The sequence below is a fragment of the Chiroxiphia lanceolata genome, chromosome 1, assembly GCF_009829145.1.
Source record: "Chiroxiphia lanceolata isolate bChiLan1 chromosome 1, bChiLan1.pri, whole genome shotgun sequence".
Classification (NCBI taxonomy): Eukaryota; Metazoa; Chordata; class Aves; order Passeriformes; family Pipridae; genus Chiroxiphia; species Chiroxiphia lanceolata.
In genome coordinates, this window is record NC_045637.1 from 136,093,039 (window position 1) to 136,118,801 (window position 25,763).

General features: G+C 35.6%; 1 protein-coding gene across 1 annotated transcript in view; it reads left to right on the forward strand.

Annotated features, from left to right (window-relative positions):
* MALRD1 (MAM and LDL receptor class A domain containing 1) overlaps nt 1–25,763 on the forward strand; it is a 238,601-nt gene that overhangs the window by 129,188 nt on the left and 83,650 nt on the right. Inside the window, exon 28 of the mRNA XM_032689585.1 lies at nt 18,548–18,728. Coding sequence (XP_032545476.1) covers nt 18,548–18,728 — 181 coding nt within the window. The remainder of the gene's footprint in view (nt 1–18,547; nt 18,729–25,763) is intronic.

Below are 25,763 nucleotides of genomic sequence, written 5' to 3' on the forward strand. Positions count from 1 at the left end.
AAGCATTTTTTTGTTCAAATTCTTTGAGAACTTGACATTTTTCTCCCTCTAGGAGATGAACCTGATGAGTAATATAGGATTAATGTTACTAAGGGCATGTCTCTGTCCTGTAGGGCAGTGCCTGGTTATAAAATTGAGCAGGCTGACAGATTTTGACAGCACAGTGATACCAAATCATTGAAGCAACACAGCAATATCCTGTAACATTGCACCTGGAGTCACAAGCCCTGTGTCTCGGATCTAATACCACTCTCCTTGTTTCTATCCCAGACTGGCACCATATTGCATAATGTGACATAGATAACAAATCCACGGTTCTGCAGTGTTTCACTGAACTCATTCCTCAAATCAGAGATCTCTGCGACTGATTTACTTTATTGATTTGTCAGCTCATAACCTCATAGAGTGCTATTACAGTGCTCCTTTTTAACATTCAAGGCTTTGAAGTGACTCTGGGATCTTTGTAGGTCAGACTTCTTTTGCTCTTTTCTAGCACTTTTCAGGGCAGACATTCAAAAGCAAAAGTTGTGATTTAAGTGTGTCTCAGGGCAGAGTTCTTTTAAGGATCATAGAGCTGCTGTTTAATGATTTTTACTGAAGCAACAGACATTGAAATCAGATTTTTTTTTCAAGAGCTTTGAAACAGACATAGGACTTTGTCTGAATGATAGAGGTATAACCTTCAACTTTGAGTGTCTTCATTAGTTTTCTACACCTCTTCTTTTAAAGAGGTAAATTCAGAAATTTAATTAACCTTTTTTTTCTAAGATAATAAATAATACAAGATGTAACCTGGTGCCTGCTGATATCTTTTATAAACCGTATAGCATTGATCAGATCTAAAATCCCAAGGCATTATCTAATTTTCCCAATCAACAACTCCACTTGGTAAAAAAAAATTCTAAGAAAAAACCTGAGCATTTCTAAGAGTTCTATTTGACACCAGAAAAGGTGAAAGATCTTTCTTTTTCCTTTCTCATCTCTCTTTATATCGCAAAGCCCCTCAGTCTTCCACTGACAAAAGTATCTTCTTTTTTTCAAACAAGTACCGAACTGAGTAGATTTTATACTGAGAACCTTCAGCAAGAAGAGATTAGCACTAGTGCTCAAGGTGTAGAATATTAATTTGTTACCAGTTTTATAGTCCTTTAATGCAACTTTTAATTCACTGATCAGTTTTAGTGTCTTGGAAATATTCTAGTTTCTGGTAGTCTTTGATCCTTGCCAGGCCTGCAGTATCAAGTTGTAGCATGCTTAAAATTATTTTGATTAATCGATAAGGGGTTTTAAGTTGAGTCCAATTTTTAACCCTACAGATTGTTTTCAGTTTCTGACCTTCAGCTTTGAATCCTTACTAACTTCAGGAAAAAAAAGATAAACCAAACAAAAACTCCAAAACATTTTTCTTTCTGTATTTGCTGTAATTTATTTCTCAAAGATGGAAGGATCTGATTCCAATTAATGTCATGTGAGAGTCAGGCTAGGTATTTTTTAGTACCTATATTTATGACTGTAATAATCTCTACATGTATTTGTTTGTAGGTTGACCCCATTGCATATAATATAACTGCATGCCCTAATCGTTGCCTGCCCATGGTAGAGAGCAATTATTATTTACGCAGAGAGTAATAGTGTCAATGTAACGGGAGCTTTTAGAGACACCACTTTCTTCCCACTATCTTACTTACTATGGAAAGAAACCCTTCCACAACCACATAACTTTGTGTTGCTTGCTGGTGAGAAGGTCATTTAAGTTCAGAGACTGATTTCCTGCAGACTTGTGGAAACTCCATAGTCCACTCATAGCAGCTTCTTATCTTGGTATTTGGACTCAAATTCTTCCAATAGTTCTTTATATTCAGTCACACACCTCAGATTTCCAGCTTCCCTCAGCAGTCCATGCCTCATTCCTTTGTAACTTCTTTCTGCAAAGTTTTCCAGGCCATATCTGCAAAATTTAAAAAAAAAAAAGGAGGGAGCTCATATAAGGAATTTTAATATAGCTAAATTTAAATATAGCTAAAAAAACCCCATATTAACATGATTTCCTTCTTGAATTAATGAAGTCATGAGAGATGATATTGTTGTATTACTAAAATCAGGAATTACAGACCATTTGCATTAAGTCTGGAATATGTGGGTGTAACTGTGTGGTCTGCAGGGTATATTTGATTCCGCCTTCAGCAGGAGCACTAAAAGATGAACACTAAAAATTGAATTTCTTATCTCCCACATACCAGATTAATTGAGGCTCTTAATCTATCTGTGATACTGCTTTTTTTTTACATCCAGGTTTTTAGATGATATGGTGTTTTGGTTGGGTTTTTTTAATAAATATATATTACAAGTGTGGATCTTATGGAATTAACAAGTAAGGGGTATTATTTAATCTTTGGCTGTAATGGTGGGCTGTAATGTGAACCAGGAGTAACTGGGTGTGGTCAAAATATGAGCATTTTCTTAGCAGAATTGAGGACTTGTTTCCAAAGAGAGTGAGCACACCATAAAAACTCACAACCTGCAAAACAAACAAAACACCTCTTTCACAGAATCACACAGAGTCAACCAGGTTGGAAAAGACCTCTGAGATCATCAAGTCCAACCCATGACCCAACACCACCCTGTCAACTAGACCATGACACTAAGTGCCACATCCAGTCTCTTCTTAAATACCTCCAGGGACCGTGACTCTACCACCTCACTGGGCAAACTATTCCAATGACCACTCTCTCTGTAAAAAATTTCTTCCTATTATCCAACCTAAACCTCCCCTGGCACAGTTTAAGACTGTGCCCTCTTGTCCTACTACTGGTTGCCTGGGAGAAGAGACCAACCCCCACCTGCCTACAATCTCCTTTCAGAGAGCTGTAGAGAGTGAGGAGGTCTCCCCTGAGCCTCCTCTTCTCCAGACTAAACAGCCACACCTCCCTCAACCACTCCTCATAGGACTTGTGCTCCAGTCCCTTCATCAGCCTCGTTGCTCTTCTCTGGACCTGCTCCAGCACCTCAATGTCCTTCCTGAACTGAGGGGCCCAGAACTGGACACAGTACTCAAGGTGTGGCCTAACTAGTGCCGAGTGCGGGGGAAGAATCACTGCCCTAGTCCTGCTGGCCACACAGTTCCTCATACAGGTCAGGATGCCATTGGCCTTCTTGGCCACCTGGGCACACTGCTGGTTCGTGTTCAGCTTCCTGTTGATTAGAAACCCCAGGTCCTTCTCCACTCTCCAGCCACTCTGTCCCCAGCCTATAATGCTGTAGGGGGTTGTTCTGGCCTAAGTTCAGGACCCAGCACTTGTTAAACACGATACCCATGGATTCAGCCCCTTTATCCAGCCTGTCAAGGTCCCTCTGCAGAACCCTCCTACCCTCCAGCAGATTGACACTCCTCCCCCAACTTGGTATCATCTATCAAAATATTATTTGGCTGCTTTTCAGATTTTCATAATAAATGAAAACTACAAGGCCAATTATTTTGCTTAACTTTCAAATTCATACAACTGAAAAAAATAAAATTCTTATAACGGAAGACATTCTAGTGAAAATCTTTTTTGTTGGATAGCAGCCACTGAATAAAAATACAGTGATATATTGTATACTAGTTTTAGTTCTAGCACTCATAACAGGAAAACAATTAAAAGCATGGTGAACAAAGAAGTGCAAGTAACCTTATTTTTGCTTCCTTGCAAAATCATCTCTCGTCTATAAACCATCAAATATCACCACACCTTTCTTATAAGGATAGGAGAAAGTTTGATACCATAGGAGCAAATTTTATTATTAATAATTTTATTTATTATTTGACATCCTATTTTACGGATGTCAGTTGCTCTTTCATTGAAACATAGGAAGAGACAGATGTTGTGGAAAAGTCACGTAAAACCACAGTGGAAACTTAGGCTAATGCAATTTTATAACACCATTCTTTTTATATAGGTAACTTCTCAGTTTGTTGAAAACTGTGGTTTATTGTTTGAAATTACAGTTAAATGGAGCAGGCACTCAATCTATGTTTAGCTGAATCAATAAATCAAGACACAAATGTGAATCATCTTTCAGCTTTTAAATAGTTTACTTAGGCTTGTTTTCTGTGCATTTATACCATTTCATTTAGGCATCTGAAAAAAAGCACTTCTTTTTACTGTTGGTATGTTAAAACTACTATGTCATTTATCCAATTAAAATCTTCAGCCTACATTTAGATGTTTTTTGGTCTTCCTCTCAACACGTCACTTTTACCTTCCACTCCTTCCAATGAATAGCATAACTTAGTATATTACTGCTTTCCAGTTTAATTTAGTTTGATCTGCATGGAAGAGAAACTTCTTTAAATAAGAGTTTCCAATGCAATACAGAAGAGGTAGTATTTAAATTTTGATACATGAGGCATCTAATTCATTTCATTGATCAGCGAACACAAGAAGACTCTTGTTATTATGACATGGAAACACTCATTAAATGTGAAGGATTCTGCAGTGCACAACATTATTCTGAGCATTTTGACAGTGTGATTCAGTTCAGAATTTTGTTCAATGGGATTTCTGAAGGGGGATGTTAGCAAAAAGTTTATTAGCAGTCCAAAATTATTAAAGTGGATTTCTATCTCTTTAACGTTTTATACACCAGCTGTATTCTTCAAGTGTTACTAAAAGAATGAGAGTTCTGCTTTTTTTCCCAGCAGCCTAGCTGTTTTAGGAGTATGTGGGCTACAGAAAGGAATTAACAACTAATGAGAATCTTCCCTTGCCTCACAAGCTGCACATTTTTAACCTTAGATTTTGCTTAGTTAGTAGTATAATCTGTTAAAGTCAGTTTCTTTGGAATTTAATTTCTATAAAAATTGCAGTTTCCTCATTCCAAGTTTCGCGGAGATTTGTTGCTCAGAGAACTGAGGTGTTTCTTCAGGTTAGGTCTGAGATCTTTTGACAGTTATGGTGCAGTAAGATTCTTCTAAAGAGACCCTCTGTCTTGAAAAGACCAATGCTAAACAGCTTAACAAGAAAAATTTTACTGTGTGTGATTGATGAACCTGAATGGTCTTACAATAGTATCCACAGAAGCTGTGGTCATATAAGGAGGAAAAGTAGAGGAGACCATGTGGCAAAACAAAAGTAGGCCACGTGGTAAGCAGTACTAAAATAACTTAAAGCATACTTAGTCCATATTTTCTGCAAATGCCAATCTAATGGCTACAGGTCAGATGCCTAAAGCCCCTAAGGGGTTTTTTATTTTTCTAATACTTGTAAGCCTTGTAAGTTTTATAAGTAGTGGAAGTAGACTCTAAAAGCAGCATCCCTTGTCCCTTGTCTCTTTCCCTTTCCCTCTAGCACCCTTAGTTTACACATTCCTTAACCCTCTTACCCCATTCTATGCTCCCTATATCAGTCCTACCCCTGAATCTAGCAGAAATGTTTAGTCTTTTGTCAAGGCAAGGCCTAGATTGTTGGCAGAACAGCATATCAGGGCCTAAATCACAGAACACGGTCAAAAACTGGGTTACTATGTACCCTTTGTGCTCTGATGATTGTGAAGATGGGATGAAGAGAGGGGCCCCAAAACCCCCAGACCCATTTCTCAGGGGGTGGACCGCGGGGCAGTCCAGAGTAAAGGCCACAGGGTGGACACATCTGGGATTGGATGGATGGTATTATAAAATGTAACATCTCAGGCACGGCCTGGGCGCACGTCTTGTAACATCTTCTGCCTTGGCAAAATAAATCCTTTCTTATCTCACCCCTAATTAACTGCTCTGGGAGATTTTTTCAGCACCATAAATCCCACGGCAACAGGTTTTACGATAACACTTAGAGGATGCCATTGCTGTAGAAACTTCCTAGCATCATGTTAAAATATCCCTTTCCATACAGACATGATCAGACTGAATTTCTGCTGTAGAAGTGTTGGAGAAGGTACATTCTTACACAAATTCCTTGGGGTTTTCTTATTTTTAGTTGTTTTTTCACTCAGTGGCTATATTTTTCTTTGATTTGCCTTTTTTAATGTTGCAATATTTCCTCAGTTCACACTAAAAGGTTTATACTCTTCTGATAATTAGCTCTGCATTTATTTACTGTAGGAAATAAATCCACTTAGAAAATGCAGACAAAACTTCACTCTCCTCAACATTTAGGGAAAAATGAAGATGTAGAACTAGAGAACTATCACAGCTACTGAAACTATAAACCAGAAGTGGATTATGTAACATTTGCTGCACTGTGAAAAAAATGAGGGGACCTCTGAGGCATTTTAATTGAAAACAAAAAAAAATTAATGGAAGGGAAAAAAATACCACTGAATTTCCTGTTCTACCTTTGTTTTATCTGTATTTTTTGACAGGTTGAATGTTATTACAAATGTTTGAATTGCAGTTGATGCTTGTTCCCATGTTTGTCTTCAGATCAGTCATTCTGCCTTTATCTGGAAAATTATGTCTATGTTACCACAGGAAAGACATCTTAGAAAGAGGTCTTTGCATTTTGTCCAGCAGGGAGATTTCTAAGAAATATGTTAAGGTCACAAGGTCACATGACCTGCTGTTAAAATACATTTTTTCCCAATCTGAATGGGATTCCTACTTTTAAAGTCATAGATGCCTCCAGAACAGCCACTGCTGCAGTCATTCTAGCCTTTCTTTGTTGACAGTGGGCTTTACTCCCCACATCAAAGGGAATCTTGAGTATGATTTATCTCATTGTAAAGCAAGCATCTGCAAGAGGAAAAGTGTTTATTATTTTCCATATATCTTTCAATAAGTAATATTGGCCACCATCAGGAAGGCCACTGGATAAATATTTGAATTTTGGATATTTCAGTAAATATTTTTGCATTTGCATGTAAATACTTAATATCTGTGCTGGCAATACAAACAAAAAAATCTCATGAGTTTGTTTGCAAACTTTTGTCTTGTACATCTTTACCACGCTATAGTTATATATTTATAATTTTATATGTTCTTGAACATACTAGGGGGTGACCATTGGATAGAGAAGTAAGGAAAGAAATATATTATTATTAATATAATAATAATATATTATTATTGTTAATATAATAATTATATATTATTATTAATATAATAATTATTATATTATTAATAATATAATAATATCTGTCAGCCATGAGAACCCTTAATTTGTAGATAATATATTTCGTAATTGCAGATTAATAAATTAAATCAGATATCTGTTTCCTCAGCACTTTCTAAGAATATCCATCAGATCCTATGAGATAGAACTGGAGTATTTCTCTTAATGTCTCATTGCTCAGGATCAATTCAGAGAAGCTAAAAGTACTTAACTTAAGAGCTTTAACTATATAAAGAACTTACTAATTTTTTCCAGTCTTAGTGTTTTGAGTCCCCTGAGGCTGTCCAGTTCATCCAATATCCCAGAGGATTTGTTCTATATTTCTACAAGTCCAAAAGCTACAATCCAATTGAAAAGAATATTCTAATAGAATACAAATAGGCTGTATAATAGATGTCACAAAGAAAGATATAGAGTTCTATCCCAGTGAACATCCCATGGCATCAAAGTAGGGATGACACTTGACTGACATTAATCATTCTTTCATACATCTATGTATGATGTTCTTTGATGATTAGTAGGGAATAATTATGTCAATCCTTGTCCTGCAGGTTTTTCACTTTGAATAGACAGATTAAATATTTAGTGAAACTTTAAAAGTTTTAATGACAGTGTACACGAATTAAGAATTACTATTGCCAGTCTTAATAATTACTACTAATATTTTAATTTTATTGTCCTGCCTAAAGGAACCTTACTTTTTCCTTTCAGGTACATCAGATGTATATACTTCTTTTTCCTTTATTTTATAATTTCTTTTTTATTTTTCCCTCAGTAGAATCCCTGTAAAGATGTTTTCCCACTTGTTCCATCCAGTTTTATACATAGAATCAAGATGGAATCAGAGTTGAATTGCTAAATTGAAATATTGATTAAAACAAACAAAATCTCTGAAAGATTCCAGGTGCTTGGTTCAACTGAATTGGTTTTGCCTTGGAGGTTTTATTTTTCAAGGCAACTCTAATGATAAATCTTTAATTCTTCATGAAGAAACCTTCACATTTTGAAGAGCTGAGGGGACTTTAACACAGACTGATTCCACAATTCCCACTTTGTTGAACTGATTTTGTAAACACTGTGACACTGTGAATAGAAAAATGCTTCTGACCTTCACAAACATCTGTCAACATCTGTCAAAGTGTCAGAGGAGAAAAGTCAGTCCCACCAGCACAGCTTCTGCCTACCCACTGTGTCATTCAAATGATACTTTGATCCATGACATGTGAAAAGAAAGTTGCTTCACCATCCTTCTAAAAGACATCCTGAACAAATACACATTGGCAGTATCTGGTCTGTGGACCTGAAATGTGAGTTTTACCCATGTCTCAGTTTCACTGTGGCTGGTCATATGCACAGACTTTCCAAAACACTCAGGGGTCTGTGTCTTGCCATCGTCCTTGCCAGTGGGTGCTCTGAGGTCAAAATGCATCATGGATGTCACTACTAGTTCTAGAGTTATTAGAGGCAGGCATCTCCTATTTGGGTAAGTTCATATTCCTTCTCTCATTCCATATATAAAAAAAAAAAAAAAAAAAAAAAAAAGCAGAAGATGATTTAAAGAGTTAAAGAGTTAAAGCTGCATAACAAAAAGCTGAAACTTTGCCTCTTACCTCTCAATATGGTATTCAGAGTATTCCCTATGGGAGCAAAAATATGACAGATTTGAGGTTGTCTCATTTCTACAAATAACTTTTTATGATCTTCATTAATAGACTGTTCTATCTCTTAATCTGTATTTTTTTAGGTAGTCAGTACAAGTAAAGGTTTTACTTTTATCTTATAAACCAAGGAATCTAGCATTGCAGAGTTTAGCACACTGTCCTTGTTTGGCGCTATGGACAACTTTCTAACAGCTGTCCAGAGTCTTGTTAGAAATTTTGTAACTGTGATGATTTCTCTTTCAAGCTTTGGTTTTTAAAAAAATTACAGTTGCCTCAACGCTGAAATGGGGAAACATCCAGGGAGATGTGTAAAATGTGATTAAAACAGAGGTGTGACAAGGTTTGAAACAAAGTGAAACTAAGTTGCTTGAAACGCTAATGGCCTTAGAAAATGTCTTTGATGTTTATTGTTACTCAGTCTTAGCAATAGAATTGAAGGAAAAAAATGTAATCCAAGCAATCAAAATTGTATCCCTTAAGCTACCTAAAACCAAAATCAAACAAAGGTGGATTATGATAGGAAATGAAGAAGAAATGTTTGCACTTGAGTAGAAAGAAGGGCTGGGAGGGCTAGGAAATGAGGAGAGGATGAAGTAATACAATGTACCTAATGAATCTTTTTTTACAAAGAGGGCTTGCTTTATTTCTCTTTTCTAATAGGTAAGTATAATATATAGAATGAAGATATATTTTAAGAGCCAAAGCACATAAAAGTATATTTGATGCAAATAGTATCATGAGAATGTAGAAGGATGCAAGTTTCCTTGGTTATAGAAAAGCTGGCTGTAAGGAAATCTAGGAGATTTAATAGTTACAACAGGATAAATCAAAGTTTTAAGAAAGTGGTGTACAGAGAATAACTGAAAGAAAATCAATAAAGTATTCTTGCTTTCCCATTATAGATTTCCAAAATAAGTGGTTGTAAAGTATAACTTCATCTTTGCTAATGAGCAATTAAATTGTCATTCCTTGAAATGTCTACCCACTCGAAAAATGATCATGTCTCACTTTTTATCAAAGTATTTTTTTAAACTGACTTTTCTCATCTCAGCACTTACAGCAATTAAGAAACAAGAGTCTTACCATTTAGTTCCTAGAAATATTGCAAGTGCTGGCACCTGTGGCAGGGTGAGCTGTTAATACCTTTTGATGCTCTGAAAGAATTTACTACGAGATTCCACCAGAATTCCAAAACTGGTGCATTTTAAAAAAGGACTTTCATCAGTGGTATTATTTTATTTATCTAATTTTTTCATTAAAACGCATGTTTTGTTTTGTTTTGTTTTTTGAAATGCATTGTCCTTTATTATAGTCTTGTTAATTTTGGAAATGAGAATTGGGTAAAAGATATTTCAGAGAATGAAAATCATCTTAATGCTTTACATAAAGGAGGAAATGAAAGAGGTAGATGGTTGTGCTTTGTCATTAACTCTTATTATGAAAACTTACTGAGACTAATACACACAGATTGTAGTAAAAGGCTTGGAGACTGAAATATCAGTGTTTCATCTTGCTGTTTTCCTTCATTCTATAATGCACCATGAAAATGCAATTATGTGATTTTTTTTTACGTTATCCTTAAAAGTGAAGCCAAATTTTCATGCATGTTAATGCACTTAGGCAGTATACATTTTACCTGAATCAAATAATTTCTCAAATATGTAATTTGATCGGCTTGATGTTTCTTTTTCAAGTGTTTTTTTTTGAAGGCAGAGATATACTAAATATTGTTTCTGGTTCCTGACAAAATATAATTTAGAGAGAAACTGATTTTTAAGGTGTTCTTTTAATTGCTGAGAATCATGAACCTTCATTGAAGTTACTAGAACCTGAGCAAGCTTACATCCCTGAAGTAAAACTCACCCTGTTGCATACTCATCACTAACTTGTTCGTACCTTTTGGGACCACTACTCTGCAGACTGTTGCAGTTCTATTATCTGCTTTTTTGATGTTGTTTCTTCATTTTTCACTACCTCAATTTGTTGAATAATGCAGAATCCCACAGTGTACATCCCTCAGCATCCTTCAGTTTAGTGATGGAAAGTGTAAATTTTGAGTTTAAAACCTCTTCCTATGTTGAAGTTGTTTCTATTTGTCTCAGAGTTATTCTAGATAGACAATAATTTTGAAATTATATGTTTAATGAAGAGGTTTAACATTCTGATAATTAGCAGCAACTTTCTTAATGTAATGGTAATCTTAAACACAAGTCTCTGTGTGTTACTCAATAAGAGGGAAAATTTTCAAAACAGTAGCTAAGAGCAGAGCAATAAATAACTACTACTGTACCTAGATTTTCCTACATTATCAACAACATCTGCAAATGCTTTATTTAGTTTGTTTCTATGCACTTACCAACCTTACACTTAACATACAGAGTATGTGTCTTCCTCTAAAGTAAAGTAGCTGAGCGAAGTAGTGTTGTTGTTATAAAGTGCCACTGAACTGTATTGAATCGTTATCAGACTGGTGATTGACAGGTGTGCCAGAGGACACACATGTTCATTCATAACTCACATCTTCATGGCCTTATTGGGCTTATTGGCTGCTCTCCTTATTTCTTCATGTCATTGTGAAGAAAAGATAGAAGAGAGAAAAAAATAAACAAGGAAACAAAGAAAACAGGATGGGATGAACGAATCTTGACTTCCATTCGTCCTTTGAGTCATTTTAACGCTTTTGATAGTTTGATGCTCTGTGTGCATTTTTCTGATGTAAAGCTTTTTTTCTTCTTGAATAAAATATAAAGTCAAAGTCTGTAGGGTTAAGTTACTCTTTTCAAGTAACCTAAACAATATTCTTTTAGGAAGTTCTAAGAGAAAATCAGTTAGAAATGAAGAAATATAGACTCTGTCATGTACTTTGAAAACAACTTTAGGTGAAGGAGACAAAATAATTACATTTTTTTAAAAGAGATTCTGCTATACAGCATAAATCTTCAGTTTTATTGTATTTTAATGTACTTTTGTTTCAAGATATACATGAAGGATTTAATCCTAGGAAGCGAGATCTTTAAAAATAAGCGAATATTCTGTGTACTGCAGTGCAGAGGTAGCAACAGCTCAACTCTATAAGGAAGGTGCTCAGAGTCTGCTCAAAATAGGAGTTGTTCTCAAGCAACAAAACCGAAATAAGTAGATAAATAATATTAGAAGTATCAGCAAAGATATTAATTGTTCCATGATTTCGAGATAAAAAGATTCACAGAAAAGGTAATTAAAATATGGACAAATAAGGAAAAGCTATGACTCTTCTTTGTTCTGTCTCCTGTTTCTTTGATGTACATATAAAATGCTGGACTGCACTCCACTCCTTGCTGAAAAAAGGAGAAAGTATGGAAAGAACACACCACATCATGGAATCATCATCACGGCTAGGCTTCATGAACAAAGATTTGGTAAGGTCTCTACCCAAATTTGCTGCAAGCGCATTGGTGGCTAAAGAGGCCAATGTGAGATAGAGAAGTCTACTTGCAAAAGGCACAGCAGAAGGACTCCTTAGGTGGTATCGACAGGACATGGTTCTTTCTGTGTTGTCTTTTCTCCTCGAGAGTGATCCTGCATGCGTTCCCAAAGGAAGCAGCAGCATTATGGATAGTGTGTCTCCAGACCTTCCGACTGGAGACCAGAGTAGACCAGTTATGGTGATCAATATGGCCAAGGCTGAGATGTTGTTTCAGGGAGTCCTTGTGTCTCCTCTTTGGGGCTCCTCTCTTGCGATAGCCAGTGGCAAGTTCACCATAGAGCAAGATCTTAGGGAGGTGGTAGCCCTTCATCCTTGAGATGTGTCCTGCCCAACACAGCTGTGTTCTCAGCAACATGGCCTCAATACTTGTAACTGCTGCCTGTTCTAGAACAGACGTATTAGTCACATAATCTGACCAGTGGATGTTTAGGATTGTACGAAGGTAGTGTTGATGGAAGCGTTCTAGGAGATGCAGAGTAGACAGCACAATGACTCTGTAGACATTGATCTTTGTACTTTTCTTCAAATGTTTATTTCGCCAAACTCTTTTATGAAGCTTTCCGAAGGCACTGTATGCCTTTGCTAACCTGTTGTCTATCTCTCCGTCAATCTTACCATCCGAGGAGATGAGGTTGCCTAGGTAATTAAACTGCTGGACTGATTTGAGCTCTGATTGGCCAATGGTGATATGGGGATGATGGAAGACATCCTGAGGTGACGGTTGATAGAAAACTTCTGTCTTCTTTAAGCTGACTTCCAGCCCAAAGAGCTCAGCAGCGTCTGCAAAGCAGCATGTTAAACACTGCAGAGCTACTTCTGTATGGGCGACGAGGGCATCATCAGCATAAAGCAGCTCCCAGACAAGATGGTTTAAGGTCTTAGTGTGAGCCTTCAGTCACCTTATGTTGAAAAGGCTTTCATCAGTACAATATCAAATGTAGATACCATCTTCTTCATTGAGGTCTACCATGGCCCTTCGGAGTATCAGGCTGGAAAAGATTGTGAATAGGGCTGGTGCGAGAACGCAGCCTTGTTTCACACCACTGGTTATTAGAAAGGACTCAGAAAGTGCATTGCCATATCTGACTCGGCCTCACTGATCCTCATGAAGTGAGATGATCATTTTGAGGAACTTAGGAGGACAACCTAAACGTTCCAAAATCTGCCATAGACCTTTTCTTCTCACAGTATCAAAAGCCTTGGTGAGATCATCAAAGGTTACATAGAGACCCTTGTTCTGTTCCCTACACTTCTCTTGCAGTTGTCTGAGAACAAATACCATGTCTGTGGTACTCCTGTTGGCTCTGAAACACAGAGGAGAGAAGTCTTTTTCCTAATTGTTTAAGGGTGCACGTAAAAAGAGTTTTACTTCTCTCAAAAACCTGAAAGGTCCTGCAGAAAGAGGAGTCTTTTGAAACAGTGAATCTAGAAAGTATGTTATTGGTATTAATAATAAACAACTAATAGTTTTTTGATGAGTCATTTGAAAATATTCTGTCTCTGATTAAAAAGCCCTCAAGTATATTTGCTTTGAAGAGTCTTGGAATATTTAGCAAGTGTTTTCATTGCCTCCATTCACTTGGTAAGCTCTGCTTCATTTCCTGTGGCTCTGCTGAAATAAATACCTGATGCAAATGAACCAGGGAAATATTTTGAACCCAGCTCAGAACATGAATAGAAGGAGAGGTGCAGATCAAGAACAAAATCTGTGTTTCATTGCTGTTTAACTGCAAATGCAACAAGGGAGATTGTCTCATAGAAGAATCTTTATAATTTCGTCTGGAATACTTAGTGTATTGTTCTGAAAGAAAGTGTATTCATAAGTTTCTTTGCAACATCTTGTAATGCAAAATCACATACTCCTCTTTCATGCTTTGGAGTGAGTTCCTAATATTATTCTCACTCTGCTAGAAATGTAGCCCTGAGAATAATGGTGGTCTCTGCTGCATAGGAAAAATGTTAAACTCAGCCACAAAATAAAAGGAATTCTAAGACTGAGAGAAATCTTTCCCTTTGCTTTCTTCTTAGTATCCCCAAGTGAATTAATGAACTTATTGAGCCTACTAAGTTATACCTTCCCCCTGAAGTGCTCAGAAGAGAAGCTACAAATACTTTAGATCATTCTTCAGATAAGACAAGCATGACAAAGATTCTGAACTGCGATGGAATGAAATCATTAAGAAGTAATTCCCCTCAGACTATCAGAAAGCAGATAAAAAATCCCCTGAATATGAATATTAACTTTCCAATATGGCTAGGCTTATAGACCTACAGATCTAAATGGGTTATGGTCATCTTAGAAGTAATCCTGCCATTTTCTGAGAGCGTTTATTGCTCAGCATGATGTGTCGTCAATGCAAAAATATGCCCCTTACTCTTAAGTTTTCCTCAATGATGGATCCTCATCTCAGCCTGACCTTTGACTATGTTTAACCCACAGAGGACAGTGACGTGCAATTAATAATAACTTTTCAGAGCCTTAAATGAAAACACCTTTTGGTTTTGGTGGTCTTGGTCTGTATTTTTGGGAAGAATTGAAAATTATTTGAAGTGCTCTGTCATTAACATCGGACTTTCAGAATTTCTCAGGTTGAGTTCAGGGAATTATAAGGTACAGACTTACAAAATATGTTGTAAAAATTATCTTCCGAGGAACTTTCCAAAGCTTTTTTCCAGAGGTATTGCTTGGTAGTAGTCTGCACTAATAAATAGCAGACCACATGCTGGGAATAAATAAGTCCAAACTAGAAATACAGATGCTCAACTAGGAGGTGTTCTTCTCTCGTATCCTGTTTTATAGACCATTCTTTATAGAATGGCCTGCTCATTCTATAAAGCTTATAGGTATGACCCACAAACAATCCTCTTTAACTCTTTCTGACCGCATCATGCCTACATGCAATGAGACTCCTGTAAGTTAACTGGTAAATGAGATTTCTAGCCTGAGCAACAGCCAATACAATCAGCCCCCACACATACAGACAGCACTGATAGCATCCACCAAACCCACAGATCTTGGCAATCTTTTGTCAGCCTGTTGGAACATAGAGTTTGACTGTGCCTTTTTCCTCCTATCAGCCCAGGCTGAAGAGCAAACTAGACAGTCAGTATGAGCAGGAGTCAGTAGCAGAATAACCTCTTAGAAAGAAAGGCGATACTGTGGCCTCCAGCTACCCTGAGATGCATTTCCGCTTGTTATTTTACTTATGTCTCCTTTACGTTAATATATGTGTATGACAGTGAAAAAGATTGAAGGTTTTCTGAATGCAATAGGCACTCCTACTTTGGAACCCAGACAGGAAGAGAAATGTCTGTTTTATGATTTATTTGTGTACTCATATTCAAGAATTTGTGAAGTGCATGGGGACTGCCATAAATTTTCTATCTGGAAAAAATTCTTCCTAACAAAAGTATTTCAGTGTCTCACTGTATAAAACAAATGCCCCAGGGCCTGTAATTGCATAAAGATTTGATACTTTATGGCTATGATACCATATACAAATTGACTGCTACAACATTTTTATGTAGTTATTTCTAAAGAAATATGTGATCAGTATTCCTTGTTACTTGCAGCATCCTTCACCCAGAAACTGATGTGATAAACATAACACAAGTCTGAACAGAATGTCATGTAATAAAATATAATGTGAAATCAATCAAAATTTGGCTAACAGCACACATGAGGGCCATACTTTGGTTAACTGTGCAACACTTAACATTTCCAGATTTTACATAAATATTTATATCTCTGTATTTTAAAAAGCTCCACTAACTTCCATACATCCAAACTTAAATACAGGTAATTTTTTTTATAGAGTTGGGGCTTAATGCTTGCAAAGATATAAGTTTTGAATTTTTCTATCTTGCTTAAATGTTTGAAAGTAAAGAAAGTCTGTTATCATTTAGTATTATTATTATTATACATTTCATTTTAAGTTTCCTAAATTCACCACTAATAAACAGCACTGGGCTACTTCTGTAAAATTGATCAGTAATTTATATTCCAAAAAATTGTCAAGTGCAGACAGAAGAGGCTCTAGATACAACAAATGGATTAAACGTTTAAAAGTGCTTCTTTACTAAGTTTTGGGTTTGTATTCTGTGTTGGAGACCTTAAGACCAAATGTAACTCATCATAACCACCCATTTTATTCATGTCATGAACAAGTGGAAGATTTTTGCAGACTAAACAAATTACCTCAGTAATAACTAATACTCTCTTGGAGGTTATTAAAAATATCAGAAGCAATGGTATATATATATTACTGAGTTATTGGAATAAGTAAGTTAAATTGTTGAATACGTTTGAGAGACAGGAATAATAGGAGTAACATTAAAATTGATTTGCCACATTGTTTTACCATTGTTAAAATCAACTTCAATTACTATATCTACTCCTTTTGAGTACAGTGTTAATATAGAGTCTTCTAAGCTGTGCCTCTATGTTGAAACGTTCGTGAAAGTTTTAGAAGAGGTCTTATGCTCATTCTGATTCCACTCCCCCTTAATTGCGTTGATTATAGGCTTGAAAGGGGCTTCTTCAAATGGAACAGGCTCCCTGGGGAAGTGGTCAAAGCAGAAAGCCTGTCTGCGTTCAAGGAGTATCTGGATGATTCTCTTGGTCGTGGTGTAGTTTTAGGTAGTTCTACAAGAAGCAAGGATTTGGATTTGATGATTGTCATGGGTCCCTTTCAACTTGACATAATTTATGATACTATGATTCTATTAAAAGAATGGACCTCTGATGTTATGGCACATAGAATAAGGAGTCTCACTAGGAGAAATACACTGAGAAAATGAGAAAGTAAAGCAGTTGTCATCAACTCTGGAATTAGTGGTGCAAAGCACCAGTGAGATCCTGTTATATTATTTTCACTTTAATGGACTGTGTCATTGGCCTTAAACCACGGAGACATAACTGAAGAAGCAATGCCCTTAGTACTTGTAGTGCTCAGACATCATGACTTATTAAAGGGGTGCTATTACCACTGGTCCAATATCATTAGTTATGTGAAGAAATAGTTATTCAGATGGATATCTGTGACTTTACACAGTTAAGTATGCGTTCCATACGCATATAGAAACTCTTCCATGTGTTTTTTTTTTCTACTTAGCATTTTAAAGTTGTCATTGTTTTCAAAAATTGTTTTACAGTTAATTATGATATTCCAGAACACCCTTGCCAAGCCACACTTCAAGTATGTCTATGCTTTGGTAGGTCTGAGAACCTGCTTCTAAAAGATACCAACAATTCTATGAGTTCCCTGATTCAGAAACAACTAATGTAATATTTGTCTGAACTTTCTTATGCAGAATAAAATATCTAAAGGAGCAAGATTCATTTTCTCATCATAAATATTCATAAGACAATCTTATTAACATAAATCTGATCTAATAGGTTCACCATGGATAAAAAAGGTAATTAATTTTCCTCTTTGCTTATTTTACTGCTGTCTCTTTTTTCCCTAGATTTTGCTTGTTCGTGTACTACTGTCTTAGAACCTTTGCTATGCATTGTATTTAGCTGTTTGATGCATCACACAGTGCTTTCTCAACCCTAGCTGGAGTACTACTTTTGATAAGAAAAGAGTAGAAAAAAATTTTCTTATTTACAGTTTGGATGATTATTCACACAGTCATAAAGAAAAACGAATTTAGACACATACAGAACTTTTCCAAATATTTACTTTTGATGTTGTCATATATACGTGTAATCCCTTCACAGCAAGCGAAATTCGTTCATCTGCATTCTAATATTATGATTAAAAAATGAAACGTTGTTTGCTGCTGACTTGCCAGTTAGGTAATGTGACAGGACATTTCAAGAAAAGCTTTAAAATATATTAGCATACTTGAAAGGCAGAATGCTCTTATTACTTTCAAATAAACTATACTAAATTTATCATTATCTTATATTTGTTTTTCCTCCCTTATATCACCATTGTCACAGCTTTTTAAAGATTCTCCCTTAGATACCCTAATCTTAAAATGGTAGAGTAGCCTTGCATACGGTAATATATTCTCGAAACAAAGAACAGTGTTATAAAAAGTTAAATACAACTCTACCAAAATGGATTGTTTTGCAGTTGAATCATACAAATAGTAATTTCTCTACCAAGACTCTGTCTACTATTGATGGTTATGTTATTTGTTCAGTAATTTCACTACATTTCCTATTATCCTAGCAAAGTATTTGTTTACCAATTGTTGACAAAACTGAATGGGTGTCTTCTAGTATACTCTCTGTTTGGTTTTGTTTGTTTGTTTTCCAAAAAAACTTGTATTTGATAGTCCATACTTACATGTATCTTACTATATATAATTTATTCAAATTTCAGACTGATGATGGGATTGTGAAAATATGGAGTGAATCAGGAAGTCATGGTTATGAGTGGAACAAAGTTGAGTTACACTTGGGGAAGCTGAGGAATTTTGAAGTTATCTTTGAAGGCATTCGTATCAGAGACTTAGGAGGAGGAGCAGCAATAGATGACATAGAGTTCAACAACTGCACCACAGGTAAGTTCAAGAGGGAAGTTTCTTGGGGGATGTTACATGGAAGTTCTTGTTTGTTTTTAAATTAATTTGTTTTCATTCATAATTTAAATACCTTCTTCTGCTCATACAGAAAATCTTGTATTAATGCAGTGTTCATTAAATTATGGCAGATAAATCCAAGAAATTATTAAGTTTTTGTTTCCTTAATTTATTCGGTTTTGAGTAAGAAGTTTCTTTCTTTACTTCATTGGTAAATTATTGAGTCTCTGATGTTGTATACAACCATTAAATATAAATTATGTTAGATTATATCATGTGTAACCTGTGGTCTTTATGTTTTATCATAAAGGCTCTTGCCATAAAAATGAGTGGAGACTACAAATAAACCACTGTCAATAGTCTTTTTCCCAGTTCAGTTGAAGTGTTAAAGGCCAACAAAATAAAGAAAACCTTTGACTCACTCACAGAATACTCACTCTATTTAATTCATGTTTTTGTGGACATAGGCTAAAATAAGAACAGCGTTGACCTTTATTAAAACAACAACAACAAACCAAAAAAAACCCAAACAACCAAACTCCCTCCCAAAACAAAAACCAAAACAAACAAAACCCCCACAAACAACAACAAAACAAACAAACAAACAAAAAAACCCAAAGAAGATAAATACTGAGTGGACCATGGCCTCTGTCAAGAAAGAAAGTGGTCTTTCTCTCTGGTAGGAAAATGACACAGTATAAGTGGATTTTTTGAATGAGGTGATCATTACTGATGCCACCTAGCAACACTGTATGAGTTTTAGGTAAGTTGTTTGGGCACACTTTAATCTCCTGCCATAGACTGGGTGCCCATTATCAACTGTGTACAAAAAGTGAACTTCTGGAGAGCATCTTTCAATCTAGATTCATTTGAAAGAATGAAGATTTTGCATTCAGAAATCGTTGTGTTGTATAAATCAAAGAATGGAAACTGGATACAACTTGAAACTTTCTTCAGAACTGAACTTGAATAAAACTGTAAGGCAGATGTACTCTTAAAGGCTCTTCCAAGCACATGAGCATTAGCCATCCTCTTGTGCTTTTTATAACATCACATGCTGTGCATGTGATTGTTCTCTGAAGGACAAGGGTAGAGAAGTAAGGATACCCTGGTAGGAGATGGTAGGTCAATATCCCTCTATCATCTGGAAAAACAAAGTGGATGCTGATCTCTCTTGCAATTTGTTGCCACTGTGTTCACATGTGTTAATTCATACAAGTGGGGTCTATTTAAACTACATTTCTGGGATTCTATCCCGTTTTGGGGCTACAACAATTTGGACACTTCATTTCACAGTCAGATTCATGAGACATTCAGCAAATAAAAAAACCCTAGGATTCCTTTTTTTAAGGAAGAAGTAATATCTCTGTTAAGTTCATAAAGATTCTTCTTACTCTTAATTCCATACATTATATAATAACCAGAAAAAGGACCTTATATAAACACAACTGGAAATATTCCACAGAGTTGTCATTTCAAGAAAGGAAATTGTTTCAACAGGGTTTCGGAAAGTTGTCATATGAAGGATCTTAAATCTCTTAAAATGCTAAGATTGCTGAAATTTACATTGCTTTTAGTCTATGGCCCTACAAATCTGAATGTTAACAGTGTTTTATAACCAGTGTGGCATTAAAATACCTTTGCGGTGAAACAGTTCAGAAAGTAACCTGGTTTATCACTTTATAGCAACCATTTATTTTACAGCACTGCTTCAACAAGAAGCTCTTTTGGGAAAGCAGTTGCACCATATGCTCCCACTACTTTCACTTACTTACAGCTTCAGCATAGTAATATTCCTGTGTATAGGAAAATTGTTGTTTATGAAGATGTATGATTCAGGGGAGGCTTTTTTCATCAAAGTTTGAAATGTGCAGTTGAAGCTCAATATGAAAGACAAATTTTTTTGAGATTGATTTGAGAAAGTTGGAGACCCAAGATGCTAATCCTTTACAGAGCTGTCACTTGCATGGTCATTGTTTTTGCACTCTAATAAGGCACAGTCTTTATACAATCAGGAATCATTCACTTACAGCATCTCTGGTATTGTATGCTAGGTACAGCAGGGTTATCAGTAAAGTTTAGGTGTATGTATCCTGTGGGAATGTGTTTATGCTTATGCCTTTGCTTATCAGCAGGATCAGAGGCCTGTCATGTGTTTGCTTTTTAACTGTATCTATGTGCATCCGTGCAACGTATGTCTGTCAAAAAATGAAACAAACAAACAAAACCTGAAAAACTAACCCACACCCCACCACAATTTCATTGCCTTTAGTGCCTTTCACATTGGCTCTGTATATGATTTTTTGCCTTCTACTCCACAAGTTGAGACCTGCTTACTGAATTTTCTTGAGACTTTTGGTGTGCTGACCTTCCTGTTGGCATGACGACATGAAGAAGCCTGGTCTGACCTTTCTCATTCTTGTTGTTATTGATTGTTTACCTTTGTAGAACAAACAAGCAAAATATATTTTGCCAGTTTCTCAAAAATAACATTTCCCATCTGAGCCAAGCCTGGGGCGTTCAGGATGGAAAAAGCATGTCATGTACAGATTGAATTTTTTTTAGGCACAGGGTGAACAGTTTTATTGTGTCTATTATAAAAAAGCTAAAAGACAGCAAACACAGTCTTACTGTTGCAAACTCAAGAAGAAGAGCAGCATACAAACCAGAAGGGGTTTCTTAATCAACAAAATGACTTGATTTTACAGCAATTACCCATAAACTGTGGTTTTAGGTGTAGAATTGCTGAGCTAGACACATGACCAGAGTCCTCTAGGGTAACTGAGCCCACGTTTGTATTTTCCACTGGAACTTATAATGCTAAAGTAAAATCTTATACAATATTATGGGTATTCTGGACACATTAATTACATAAACAGTGGAAGACAGCATGAGATTAAAAACCTAGAAGATAATTGAAAATAATTAAAACTTTAATGACAAGTTTTAAATAAACAGAATGGAATTGAAATGAGAAAGGTTTATATTGCATGGGAAAAAAAATGAATACTTAGCTGCTTCCCAGCAGATGGATTACAGTGTTGGAAAAGAATGTTAGAGTAATTATAGAGCTTTCAAATATTTTGGAATAGCCTCCTCCTTACAGACTGTCCTTTTGGAAGCTGTTGAATTCCTGGAACATGGTTTACAGTCAAAACAATAAAATAATTGCCTCTTTGTAAAAATTATGTACTCAAGACAGTAAAAAGGGAAGAGAGAGGTAACTTGAGTGATATTCTTAACTTGGGAATATCACATCTATTTTTTGAGATATGGTAATTTTCAGTGGTTATAGCAGCATTTAATAAATCTAAATACTTATCTTATTGTACATGTATTTTCCTTCAGCTTGCTTTCATACAGTGTGTTACAGAAATAAGCTCTATACAACATAAAAGTATCTGCATGGAGGTGGATCAGAATTCTCTGCTCTTCACTTATATAGCTGTGATTTACATAACTCATGTGATGTGAGGATTGTCAACTGAACACAAAAAATATTTTCACTATTTGCTTTTAAAAATTAGTTAATCAACAGGTCCTATGTCAGTAGAATTCTAAAGATAACTTTATTTATTATGATCTGAGCTTCTGGGGTCCTGTACTTCAAGGCTCATTTCCCTCAGGTCTCACTAATTTCTATGGAAGCAAAGGACAAGAAAATACCGTGGGTTTATTGGCAATATGAGTTCTTGGAAATATTGTCAGAGATAGAAAAAACAAAGATATAAAGGAGTCTTATGAATTGGTTGTGAGAGAGTAAGCTATGTACTGATAACAAAAATAAATTAAATTCCAAATCTGATACAATTTATTTTACAGTTTCAATAAAAATTCTGAAAAATAGTGGAGTCACATCACACCCAGAGAAAATTTATTCTTAATATTAAATTAATTGAGGTATTGGTATTTTTTTATCTTCTTGCACAATAATTTTTTACACATCTTTAGTGACAGACTGTGTGGCTGAAATGGAGTTTAATATGGTCATTTCTTATGCTTTTTAATAATTGATTTTGGCCATGCATAAGGTTATTTGCAGGCTAGAAAAAAATGCCTGCACTTTTGCCTCAATAAAAAGGTAAAATACCTATGAATGTCATACCAAATAATACCCAATGATAAATTTATTTTTAAGACTTATGACACTTCATGATAACATCTAAAAAAATCTGTCAGAAATAAGCTGTGGTCTGGTATCCTTAAGAAGCACTTCAAGCATTATTGATTTGCTTTTCCAGCTGATGGCCCACTGTCATATAATAGTGAATCAAAAGCACAACTTGTTAGACATGCTGTTGCCAGTAGTCTGAATTTCATACATTTGTAATTTTGAAGAAGAGGAATCTTATATTTCAGATACACAACAGCGAGTATAAACGTGGACATATACATTTACTCAGCCATATCACACACACTGATTTTGGCATCCCAGGGCACCACCTGGAAAACTAACAGTGAAAGATAAACAAAAATAAGAGAATCATAACTCTAAATTAAAATTCAACTGAAATTTCTAGAACTTTTGGTTATTTAGTTAATTGATATAATTTTTTCATAGTCTGGGAACTTGGTGCCATACAAGTCCAGGAATAAGAAAAAGTGATCTTTGTGGTTGATTGACTCTACAAGCTTTTCTTCTAAGGTTTAGGGTAAATAAGATAGTGTCATTACAATTATATCTAGTTTTTTGAAAGAAAGCAAAGTAAAAAGGCCATGATCTATTAATAGGAATTTGATTTACCAAATTGAGCTGAACAGAAATTTTGTTTAAAATATAGAAAAGCTTGCTTTGCTTGGCAGTAAACTTTTTCTTTCCCTTTCTCCTCATATATTTGTATTCCTCCTCACCTACTGTTTATGGCAAAGACCATAGGTGAAGGTACTGAAATCCTTTGAACAACTTTACTTCCATGCCCTCATAAACAAGAAGCTTTGAAAGTCTCAGCAGAGAAATCCTTTCTCATTAGAATTCTGTCCTAGCTTTGCAGATCAGAGATACAATAACTAAAATATCCTAGTGTTTGTGCCTGTAGGCCAGCTTTTTTATTCTTAAAGCAAGCCAGTGTTTTCTTTGAATCCTCAGCTATGTATCATGCAAAGCTTTACATTTAGTGGAGAGCTTAGTTCCTTCTCCTCAGACACTTGAGAAAAGTTCAAACTCTTATAACAGAAATATTCAGTACAAACCTAGACCTGAAGTGAGAGGAAAGGGAATTCACACAGAGAAGGATATAGATTTGCGTTCAGACAGAATGTACACCCAGTTACTTGGGGGTTTTGATATCTTCTTTTTTTTCTCCCTTCAAAATATTTTAATGATTCATGATGTCTTCCAGTAGTTTTTGTCAGTGTCAGGGTATTTTGGCATTGGGCACTGGAATCACATCACCTGGTTAAACTTCTTAGTAAATGTGCTGAAATCAATGCTAAAATCCTTAATTGTTAGTCTAATATTTGGATTTTGCCTTTAGAAGGAAATTATTCTTCAATTTCATTGTGAACTGTCAGTTTAAAAATTGCTGATACATGTTGAATCTCCATTACAGAGAAAGAAAACTCATTTTAAGAAGTCTAGAACTTTTGGTAGCTTTAGCTTAACTTTAGTGTAACATAGATTAACATGAATGTACTTTATCGTTTGAGGGAAAATTTTACTGAACTCAGATCTCATTACACTCAACAGAGGACACAGGTATGCACATTTCGGTTCTAGACAAGAAATAATCTCCCTTTTGGCAATGTGAAAATCAGTCACAGTTGCCTTCCAGAGGACATCCTGAATGCCCTTGTATGAAGGACTCAGTGGGGAAGGCAGAGTTCTCAGGAGAGATTTGAAAGAAATACAGGCTCCCTCAACTCAGCTTACCAGGGCTGCCACAGTTACACTGCAGGAAGAAGACATGAGCTCCTGCACAAGTCACGTTATGCACAAGTGTTTAAACAGCATTGAATATTAAGACTTTCAAAAATGCATGAAAAATATAAATTCATTTTTACTGAAGAAGCCAATATTATATAGTCTGGATTCAGGGAATTAATTGCATTTGATAATCTCCTTTGAAAAGATTAAAAAAGGGAAAAAAAGAGAAATATGGCAGCGTCTTGAAAATCACAGAATTCTCTAGTTTTTATTGCACTGTACAGAAGTCATTTACACATCTGTAACACTCTAGGGTTACTATTTCTGTTTGAGATTATGTAAAAATTGTATGAACTTAATTGAAAGATTTCTTCAGCATCTCTCCTTCTTTTTGCCACTCTCAGATTGTTAATAGGGAAATACATGAGGTCATTTGCCACATATTTTGAATAAGAGAAAGAAACAAGTTATAACTTTTACCACATTTTTCATGAAGAAACAGCAGTGGCTTTTTAAGCTTCTGTTTATCTCATGGGAAACTTCTGAAGAAGAGTTACCGACTCTGAAGATACTTTGTTTGCTAGCATGTGGTTGTAATTTCCAGTATAAAATTAAAATCTCTTAATTTTGATATTTACTTCACATATTGCTTACTCTTCATATCTGATGGTAGATTTCTTAACTCCACATATTTCAAATGGGCCACAAGAGAAGGCTTTTTATGGTTAGTAAAATATACAGGGTAGAGGTGGATGGACTCTAATTTTTTTTTAACTCATAATCTAAAAAGGTGGTGCTAGCATAATGACCACTGTCCCAACATGAGTTCATTTCTGTATGAAGTTACTGTAGAAGGTAGGCACCTTTCCAGTAGAGCCAAACTGCATATAACAGTTGATCTTCTGTAACCCATCATATACCTCCTTGCAAGATGACACCTAAGATGAGTTCCAGATCTGATGACGATTCTGTAGAGCCAGGGAGAGCGTTCAGCTGAGGAAGTGTCTCCTTGTTGCAGATAATTGCAGCTTGCACCATGTGCTGTACTCCATTGGTCTGTCCATATGACCCCTGTGGACCACATCAGAACAAGTCCCTGTATTAAAACAATAAAATATTCATATGAGATACTTCTAAGAAATTTTTGCTAACTG